The sequence below is a fragment of the Oryzias melastigma genome, linkage group LG3 (genome assembly GCF_002922805.2).
Source record: "Oryzias melastigma strain HK-1 linkage group LG3, ASM292280v2, whole genome shotgun sequence".
In the NCBI taxonomy this organism is placed as follows: Eukaryota; Metazoa; Chordata; class Actinopteri; order Beloniformes; family Adrianichthyidae; genus Oryzias; species Oryzias melastigma.
This window is the reverse complement of record NC_050514.1, coordinates 4,396,283-4,407,409: the sequence shown is the minus strand read 5'-3', so window position 1 is coordinate 4,407,409 and position 11,127 is coordinate 4,396,283. Positions and strand designations below refer to the sequence as shown.

Here is an 11,127-nt window from a genome sequence, read left to right as displayed (position 1 = left end):
ACTAGTTGCAAGCCCCCGAGCCGATCTGACAGGCCGAGCACATCTGCTACCTACACCGGAGACCGCCGCTTATTCGCCAAACCTGTGAATACTGAGAAGCCCCATATCTCTGTCTCACGCCCCGCCATCCATGGCTGAAGAATGTCCGTTACCAATGTATACTCATCAGAAACCCTTCTGATCATACTTTATAAACATTTTTTAAAGAACATTGGAGTATTTCTCTACATAAAGAGTTATTTTTTTTCTGAGCGTGTGTGTGAGTTTGTGCGCAAACCAGATGGGCAGGCATGTTCTTCAACTCTGCCACATCCCCTCCTGGGAGATTGCAGCAGCACTTTCGGAAGCAAAAGTTTCATAGAAATGTCTTGAGCTGCAAGAGTTTTTGTGATGAACCGGTGGAGTCATGTGACTAAAACAAATTTGTGAATACGTGAAACCGCAAAGAAAGAAACACAAATAAGCGGGGGAACACTGTAGAAAATATATATATATGTACACATACATATAATGTATGTAATAATAATGTATATAATATAATGTGTAATACACACACATAAATAACATATAGGCATATATACACCCCCCCACACACACACACAAATAAAAATTTGTTCGTTCCCCAAATTTGAGTTTTTAGGCAGAACTGAGGTTTCCACCTCTGAAAATCAGACAGCCAAGTTAAAGAAATGTAGATAAATCTCTTTTCTTCTCAGAGTCAGACATACAAATAGAACTTTTTAGGAGCCGTCACAGCTAAAACCCTTCCACTTTCCAGTGACAGTCTAAGCTTTTGTGAGACCTCTGAAGTGTTCTATTCCAGAGTGCTGTGATGTTATTTTAAGATCTGAATGTTGGTACTTGGAATACAATCATTTCAAGGCCAGTCAGATGCTGCGGGGGCCGCATCCAGCCCAAGTGAAATGACAACTATTCCTTACTGCTGTGCAACCACTTCAATTTTCCCTTCAACAAAGTATACCGACGGTGTGTCTACAACAGCAGGGGGACGTGTAAAGACATCCGTGAGTATGGACTGTAAAGCCAAGAGCATGATTCACCAGCACGACATGTTTTTATAAGCTGAATAGACTGGAATTTTGGTATTTTGTACTGAATATAATAACTGCACCACAAAAACGGTTATACTTATTCAAATCTAATGTTAAATATAAAATGAACCACTTAAGCCTCGAGTTAATTAATCAACCTAATCAATTCATTGATTTCTAACCAGATCGATTGGTCTGAAGGAGAACTGAATCAAACTATGCTATTGTGAGCTTTTCAAAATAAAAACACATGATGGAAGGTAAAAATGATTAACCATCATTACAGCTCACTGTGTGGAAACGATGACTTTTACAAAGACATGTGACCATACAGTGTGGTAAACTGTTCTAATAATGTTCTATTTGTATTATTTCAATGTGGAAAAACAAGCGGGCTGAACTTTATGAAACTAAAATGTGAATGGATCTGATATTCATTCTTGTTTACTTGTTTGTTCAAATATTTAACTTACACTTTATCTTGCAAGAAATAAAAGGAATATGGAATACTTCACCTGCACTGTTCAGTACCAGGTATTTATGTCTGAGTCACACTGATATGGTGGAATTTTTGGCTAAAGATGTCCTGGATTGATTTTAGATCAGAGCCATATCTCCCAAAATCCCACTGTCCTAAATACAAGCGCTTCAGCAAATTTGGCAGGTGGCAGTGCAGTGCCATTTGAAATTGAGAGTCTTATTTGTACATGATGCGTTATGTTCGCAGAGGTTTAAAGAAAAAGTTCAGATTTTATGGCAAGCTGACAATTTTTTTGAGATTGGTCAGTGGCCGCCCAGGCATTTTTCAAGCAGGAAGGAAACAGTACGATAATTGACTGATAGGAGGGTCTCTGAGGTCTCCCAAATTGTCTGATAATTGGCCGATTTCAGACTTCCACCCTGCAGCCGCCACCCTGCCAATGTGCTGCCATCCCACTGCCACCATATGATTGTTAGAAATCGTACGGTAGCACCGCAGGGACTCGATGAGGACTGTTAACATGGACTGGGGGTCTGGTGATGACTAGAAATCAATCCTGTCCCCCTTAGGTCTAAATGGGGGATTGATGCTGCACTAAACTCATCATGGCGTTGATAGCACCACAGCAACTCCGAGACCTGCATATTGGCGAGTTGCAGTTGATGCTGAGAAGAATACAAAGAAAACGGAACCTTGTGCTTTCTTGGGAAAATGTCTAAGAATGTAAATTGACAAGATTATAATGTGTGCTCAAAGTTGTGAGTAACAAGTGGTGTAGAATGGCCTGCAAACCCAGGCTGCCAAATGGCTGATCACACTTGATATGGACGGCCATCATTCTGAGACATATACACATCATCCAATCAGAGCTGCTGCCAACAAGTGACCCAGCTGTGTCACCTGACACCAACAATTTTCCCAAAAATCGGGCGGCGGCATGAAAACCTGAAGATTCCGCGGATGCCTCCCCATCACATGGAGGTGGTTGTATTTGTGACTGTAGCATTAGGTCAGTAAATCATTCAAAATGAATCAATATCAACAATTATTCAAATCAGCAACTATTTAGTATGATATGAATCGCGCTGTTGTTAAAATGAATCACTATATTCCTACTTTGTGGATTACTGTAGTGCAATTAAAAAACCTCAAGGAAACAGTTTTTAAACTGGCGTTTCACTGTTAGTGTCAAATGGGTTCCATCAAATAAAGATTTCCCAGAGCTTTCTTATTTACAGCGACTCTCTGCACCAGAGCAATTACCGACATCAAAATGAAGTCTTGAAGATGTACTTTCCTTGTGTAAGCATTTAAAACATGTTTTCAAGACATTTTAGCGCACTAGTCCTGCTTAGCAATGCTTGTCTGAGTGTGAAATTGCCTGTGAGCCTACCAATCATGCCGTTGACGGTGCCAAAGAGCACGGAGCCTTGGGTGGGAGTGGAGCTCTCCCCGAGGTTCTGCAGTACCAGCGAGCCATGGCAGAAGACATTAACAAACTCGCCAAGGTGAAAAACCCCCACCTCCTGCAGGTGTTGCCGCTCCTCGTCTGTGGTGGCCGCACTGTGACACAAACAACATAAGAATACCGGATTAGAGACAGAGAAAGCAGAACAAGGCAAAGTCGGCGACTAAAAAAAGAAAGGAAAATTGGGAAAAAGACTCAATTAATCAAAGGGGGGGAGGAACAGAGCAAAGACATCAGGAGCTTGGAAAAGGTCGCAGCCTGATAGAGACGTAATGAATTAAAGGGTGAAACACAGAGCAGCAAAAACAGAGACGTGATACAAAAATGAAGGTCAAACGCATTATCGGGGGAAATCTGATCTATTGGACGGATAACAGGCGAGGGCATGAATGTGGCACGCACGCATGAGCGCACACGCACACGACTTTAGACTGAATCTACCTTCATTTATCACAAAATAATCCTTATCTATGAGTGAAAACACATAAAAATGTAATGTTCTGAGACTTAAAAATGAAAGGAATCGTCATTTTAAAAAAGAAAAAGTAAAATTCTATAGACTAAGGAAAAAAACAAAATCCTTATAATGCTGCAGATGGATCAAATCTGCTAACAGCTTTAAACAATACCAAAAGAAACGACAAAATAAAAGTACCACTCTGGTCATACTTTGACTCGTTTTAAAAGCGTTCCCAGAGGTCTTTCAATTATGGCTATGGTGTTTTTGGCAAAATCCAAAAAACTGTGTCATCTTTCAGGACAAAGTTTCACCTCGAAGTTGTGGGCGGGACTGTTGGTGTGAAGTAAGCCCGCCCCTACTTCCTGTCATCCATCTGTTTACACTCTCTCCCACTAGCTTAAAGTCCCTCACAATCCTAACCCAACATTAGCAGTGCAACAAGAACAGCGAGAAATATTGGAGCCATCAAGTAGCATAGTTTTGAGCCAAACGTTCTCAGATGAAAAAGACAAAGACGTTCATGGAACTATTTGTCTGCAAGTGAATGCATCAGAATGGAGCAGATCAGGAAGTTTGACCCCCACCTGTATTTTCTATGTCACAAATACGCTCCTTTTCAAACAAAATTTTTGCTTATGCTCCTGATTCACATACTTTGGAATAAATACATTATTTTTCTTTATACATGTCCTCCATCACCAGAAAAATACAACAAGAACATGGTAAAAGCAGCAAAGACACAATAACAAACAGTTCCACATGGCCATCCTCCTCACCTGTCCTTCTGGCAGACAAACAGGTTGAATGCGTTCTCTGCTCCCAGAAAGTTATCGTCATCCAGAATCTCCACGGCGCTCATCCAATTAGGGTTGAAATCACGAGCAATCTGGACAAAAAAAAATAAAGCATTTATTTTGTTAAAGTGAACACAGTGAAAAAACTCTGTTTCTATTATTTTAGAATGTAAGAAAGTTTACAGCAAAAGGGTGTGTCATGACCCAAAAAATGCACAAACAGGACTTCATCAATGACAGCAGGTTTTATGATGGTTCTGCACAGTTATATCAACTCAAACTGCGTTTATATTACACACATGAGAAAAACTTTATACAAATCTAAAAATAAAAAAAACACAATTTTGCAATTACACTGTTTCCATTAAATCCTACATATGCAAATAAACACAAACAACTCACGCGATCAGTCCTTCAAAGACGTCGTGATGGATGTGAAAAACACTTTGATTTACAGCAGATACATTCAAGTTTCTGTCACAGCACTAGAGCTCCTCATCATATATCAAATTATTCAAGCCATGGACTGGCAAGCTGTGTGGGAGCGGCTACAGATGAAGAGGTTTTGGATCCAATGATTCTGTATGACACTCAACTTTTGATGAGATGTGTGATGCTGTTGGACCTCTTGTGTGGTATCTGGTTGTTGGTCATGTGAGTCATTTATTAAAAAAAAAGTGGTTCAATTGCAGTTTTGCAAAGTATGTCAATTTCGATACGCTTTAAAAACCACCTTTTCTGGCCCCCCAAACACTATCAGAGATGCATCTTTTTTTTTTTTTAATCTGACCGATTGAGACCCACATAGTCGAAACTATGACGGGAGGGGAAAGAGTAATATTGGATTAATTTTTTAAATGTTTTAGAATTATTTTGTATGTGAAGATCAGAGAAATGAATTATTTAAAATTTGGCTTTATGTGGCTTTCTGGAAAACCATAAATGTTTAAGTTTAGTCACACTTTTTCTGTTAGCCTACAAACCGACCGCGACCCCCCATCAGAGAAGAAAACATTTCATGTCCTGATAGTGACCTCCCTCTCACCTCTTCAAAGTTGCCTTCCATGGGTTTGTAGGCCAGCAGCAGCACAGACCTCATCAGATCCCCCACCAGGATGAAGTCTCCTTTAGTCTTCAGGTATAGAGCCATGATGTTGTTGTAGTGGTTGCACTCGGTCCTCAGCTCCTTCTCAGCCGTCCACTCGTACAGACGGACCTGAAAGCAAGCGCTCTCCGTTACCTGGATCAGAGTGGCTCTTGGTTTGATAAACTGTCCTGACATTTCAGCTCCACATTGTCATCACTCTGCCAATGATGTGCCTCAGAGAGTGTGAGTTGGAAATTAGAGGGACCAGCTGCCTCATAAATGAACAGTTAACGGCTAATTAGACCTACTATTTAATAGTGTTTGGACGGACTAAGAGCAATAAAAATGCTTTAGAGGTGAGTGATGGAGAAGCTGTGTTGGAGGAGGAATGATGCGGAGATGACTTTCAGGACGACGCCAGAAAAGAATCAGAGCAAATTTAATCTGATCTATAAAAACCCGTGAGGGGATAAAAGTGGTACGAGCCCAGCGTTAACCCATCGCTCATTTCATTTTTACTAAACTAGTTCAACGCCAAGTCGTTTTCTGAAGGTAAACACAGGTGAGGAAAGCAGTGCAGGAGGAAGTGAGTCACTGCGCTCTGTTGAGCTGCAAAAATCTGAATCTCACGACTGTTTGAGTGCAGACCTCTCCAGAGAACACTGGCTTTCAAGCTTTTAATCCCTTTAATCTATCATAGCTCAGGGTGGGTGAGCATGGTTCCTTTCACACTGCATGTCAGGTGTCTTCATTCATATCCTCTAGGGATGAATCTCTTTAGAGTTGGAAGAATGAGACGACTCAGCACTTTTCCTTCAGGACAGCTGGCACGGCTCAGACCCAAAGAAAACACAAACAATCATCGACTGAGCCGTGATACAGCAGACATGAAACACGTTTTAGTCGGATTTAATTAATAATAGATGTAACAGGAAAACTTTGAGCTGTTTTTTTAAATGGTTTTCATTGACCGGAGACTTTGATAGTGGAGACTGAAGGGAAGCAGAAGATTACAGACAATTGACATAACAAAAGAATTTGGTTTTGCAAAAAAAAAATATCTTAAGATATGTTCACTTTTCAGGTTTCAATCAAAATCTCAAAGAGCCACTTTGTTGATCTGTTGTAAAAGTGTTCCAGGGGACTTTTAATGATGATTATGAAGTTTTAAGCACAAATAAAAAACCTGTTGTACTTTGTTCCTATTTTAGTGCCAAATAGTTTATGTCTTTCAGTAAAAAACACACATTTAAAAAAACGCTGTATTTGTTGCGTTGGAATGATTGGAAAAAATTCTGACTCAAAAAAACACATGAACATGAGAAATATGACAAATCTTCCAACACAACATAAAAGCATAAACTGTGATGCACCATCTGAAGGGAGAAACCAGAATTACAGAGAAATATAAAACATTAATATGGATTATCAATATAATTTACAGTATTTCAGTGTTGCAGGCCAGATTAAATGGTTTAACATGTGGCCCCTGGGCTGTAGTTTGCCCACCACCCCATGCTAGCATGTTTTCATGCTACAATTCTCTGAATAATTCTTAGTTCTTATGCTGTGTTAATATAATAAATTCCTTCTACGACTCATAAAGCTAAATAGGCATCAATGTGTTCAGCTACATTCACACCGCCCTTGACAACATGCATTCAAGTGACCACTTCCCATAAAAAGAATACGTAGATGAGGATAAATGTACATTTTCACATTCACTCGTAGCTTTGCGCAAGGTTCTATATATAAAACTTGAGGGCATTAAAAGTGTGTTGGAAATTAAACCAGGTCGAACGGGATTTGGTAGTCACGTATGGATGACATCGCCTTTCATTCACAGAAGTACCAACCATTCGAAACGTGATCAAAATGGAGAAATAAAGTCTTTCATATATCGGAATAGAACTGTGAATAAAAAAAGACTGGAGCAAAATTCACGAGATTTGCACCGTTTCAACGTTCCGCACCAAACTTCTTCCAACGACAGGAGGTCAAGAGCGCTGGTTAACAGTAGAAAAAGAAGAAGAAAATAAGAAGAAGCCCCTCCCTGCTGGTCCAATGTGAACACTGTTCTTGAACGCATGTCATACAGTATGTCTGATGTAAATGAAAGTTTGCAGTAAAGTGTGCATAGATACAGTCTATTTTTGTTTTCTTTCAAGATGAAATATTTGTTCTTGTTTCTGTATTAATTTCTCCTAAAAGTGCAACTTATATAAGATTTTTTTCCTCTTTATTATTCATTTTTTGACTGCTGTGACTTGCACTCTGGAGCGACTTATGGTCGGAAAAATACTCACGTATCAAAGAAACTTCACAACAACATGTTAAAAACACGATTTTCACTGGAGCGGGTCTTTAAGCTCAAATACGCCAGAAGCTTCGTCCATCAAGACTTACTGTGCTATTAATGCTGGCCAGCAGCTTGCCGTTGAACTCCACCATTGAGTAGACGGCTCCTTTCACCTCTTTCTCTGCCACGGTTTGCAGCTTACCTGCAGATAAATAACCCCCAGTCAGAATTAACATTCAAGAGCCAGCTCCTGTGATGTTAGGTTAAATTAGCAGCTACAAGAGCTTAGCGAGAACAACTTCGGGAATGACGTGGGAAAAATAGAAAAGGAGACGGTGCTGCACTAACAACAAGGATGAGGAGAATATAAAGAGCTGGAGTAGGATAAACGAAATTGAAGCAATGCATCTTGAGAGGGGTGAGAGTGTGGGGGAAATGAGGAGAATTGGTAATGGTGAGAAGGCGATTGTCTGATGAGAAGATAAGAAAAAAAAATGATTAAATGAGTAGGGGGGAAAGAGCATCGTAGGACACCGTGTCCATGAGCAGAATAAAGGACAGGAAGGGAAGAATAAACTGGGGGATATGGAGAAGAAGGTAAAGAGGGTTGTGTGTGCTGACAAGCAAGAAGAGCTTTAGCCGGGTTTATTACGGAGGAAGCTACCAACCGTCAGTGTAATGGAAGACGATGATGCGGCCCTGCTTAGGTTCAGGCTCCTCTGGGTACACCATGGCAGTTCCCACAATGAAGTACACAGATGGGTCTTTTCCCAGACGACATGACACCAAGCTGAGGGCATACTCGCTGGGGAGGAACTGATGGGCGTGGAGAACTGACAGATACAAAAAAGAAAAAAAGAAAAAGAAAAACGTCAGACAGAGTAAAGAAGTTGCACAGCATGCGTCTCCAGAGAGGTATTAACTCGTCTGGGAGAATCTGGCTAAAAGCAGACAGCTGTATTCAAAACAGACTCTAAGCACCCCATGCAGGTTAAATGACATTTGAAGTGGTCTTGGATGGTAACATCAAAGGGTGCCCTGCTTCACTGTGAGCCACAGTCCCCACGTGGACCCTCACTCCTCCACAGATAGATAGCTCTGTCCAGACACACAGGATTTACATTTCACAGAACCCCTTCAGCTCCTCTTTGTGCTCATTTCTACAGCAGCACAGAGCCAAGACTCCAGATCAGACCTGCAGGCCAAGAGGACCTCAAACACCTTCACCTGGATGGGGGCAAAAATGGCTTTGACTGTGGAGTAGTGGACTTCAGTACATGTGTGTTCACATGCATGCTAAATGTAACACAGCCGGTAAGACTTTCATGAAAACTGCTTGATACTTGCTAAGATTTAAAACCTTGTTTTTAAGATATTTGACCAGTTGTTTTACCTTACGTTTACTCTACATCTTGTCAAAATCAGCACAGTCAAGAATTTTTGTCTCATTACAAACTAGGATCTAGAAATGAGGAAACTTTCCTTTAATCCATACTCTTGACGATAGAAAAACTTGATTTAAGCCTCAACATTTAAGAAATCTTCACAAGACATCTACATGCATTTTCTAAAACAGAACTAATTCATAACTAATTAAATCTTTAATTTTTTTTTAACAGTGAACACAGCTGTTTGAAGGCCAAAAGAAGAAGTTTCTCAAATGAAAGATCACCACAACAAACTCATGTTAAAGATCAACTTCAAGTGATGTGGAAGAAAAAAACACTTATTTTTTTTCAAGTCTAGTGATTTTCTTCTTAAGACTGGTGTCTTTTCCTATTTTAGGCTACCTCTTCTTCTTTCTCCCTACATTTTCTTTCCACACCATCCCAGAACCAGAACTGCAGTTTGGCGCTTCAGTGTGAGACAGTAATCATCAGAGCTTTACCGAGTCTGAGCTCAGCAACCCCGTCATTACACACAGCTGTGTTTTCTCTCCCTTCACAGCGTCCAAATAATGGTTGAAACATATCTACATGTTTGACCCAAACCTTTTACCACTGATCTGTATATTTCAGCTTACTGCAAATGGTAATAGGGCCGCTGCTGCCTCCCACAAGTGACTGAGTGTGGCATTGATTAAGTGATTATTTGTTCACAGAACAAGGGAGAGATTTAGTGTGAGCAGGTGCAGCCGACTCAGTCAGGAGGCATTTTCCTTCCAAATTGAAGCGCCTGTGTGCTAACAGTTCCTTACTTTGATCCATTTGATTTTCCAGACAGCCTTTGCCGTACTTGTAAAGATGCTTCTATTTATTACAATGAGAGATTGGTTTCCTGGGAACAATAACATCTGACAAAACGGAGAAATATGGGGGCTGGAAAGGTTGTCTGCAATTCACTACACATGAGAATGGGATTTTACAGCAAAACACACCAGCCGTCCTCCCTGTGACTTCATGTAAATGCAGATGCATGTTTCCATGCTTTTTCTGAAGACATTTTACCCAAATTCAACCGCCAGATTAGAAATATTCGATTGTGGTCGTAATCAAAACATTTTCTAACACAGAGACATTATCTTTTTATTTATTATTCCTGTTAGATCATTAGGAGGTAATAAAATTAAGTAGCATTTAAATCATAGCCAGCATGAAAATCTTTTTTGTCTAACAAGTATCTGAGACATCAATATACTTTTCTATCTCAATCAACATACAAGAACGCCCCAAAAGCTTTTTTTTTTTCCTCCGTGATTTATTTATTTTTTTTTAAATGGCACTTACATAAATGAATAGGATTCCATTCACACGTCACTACCAAATCTGAGACTCTGACTGGTTTAAGTTCAAAATGGTTTTACTTGCAGCATGCATTCAATGGCCGCACATTTCTATGTAGAGCCTGAAATTGGTCTTAAAATGTGCGTGGCTATGCATAAATGCAGGTTTTTGGATGAAGAATTTCTAACATGGACTTTTCATTGGAAATGGTCAATTGAATGTGGTTTGCAGAGGATGCTCAGTTAAATGAAGCCTGGAACTGTTTTTACCAGATCAGGGCTTCAGGTTAGTTTTCCCACTAAGCATAATTAATGAAAGCCTTCTAATCAGAGGGAGTGCTTTACAAGTAATCTGCAAACATTTGCAGTGAAAACCGTCCCGCCGCTACAGCTCTACAAGCCACTTCCTTTATTGAGTTAATTATATAAACACGGAGTTTCAAAGAATCTCACCTTCAAAGGTGTGTTGATCCACAACTAACAGACTGTGAACCTCCACTTCCTCACCGAAGGAGGTCTCATGTGGAGCTGTGCTGCTGGGGAAGAGCTTGCTGGAGCTCACGCTGCTGGACAGTGCCTGTAAATTAATGAGATGGAAAGAGAAGTGAGGACAATCACAGAAGCAGCGTGGGGAACAAAACTGCGCTAATCTCTAGTTCTCTGTTAGCTGTGTGAACAGCAAAGCCAGCACCATCTGCAGCAGCAGATGTGCTCCATTTAAAATCAGTAAACATCAGTCTGGTCATCGCATGCGAAAGCCTCAG

General features: G+C 40.4%; 1 protein-coding gene across 1 annotated transcript in view; it reads right to left on the bottom strand.

The window, feature by feature from the left end:
• Positions 1-11,127, bottom strand: part of ddb1 (damage-specific DNA binding protein 1) — a 55,932-nt gene that overhangs the window by 9,861 nt on the left and 34,944 nt on the right. Inside the window, exons 19-24 of the mRNA XM_024295722.2 lie at positions 10,817-10,940; positions 8,310-8,474; positions 7,749-7,843; positions 5,301-5,471; positions 4,238-4,347; positions 2,927-3,096 (exon numbers count right to left, since the gene is read on the bottom strand). Of these exons, the coding sequence (XP_024151490.1) occupies positions 2,927-3,096; positions 4,238-4,347; positions 5,301-5,471; positions 7,749-7,843; positions 8,310-8,474; positions 10,817-10,940 (835 nt within the window). The remainder of the gene's footprint in view (positions 1-2,926; positions 3,097-4,237; positions 4,348-5,300; positions 5,472-7,748; positions 7,844-8,309; positions 8,475-10,816; positions 10,941-11,127) is intronic.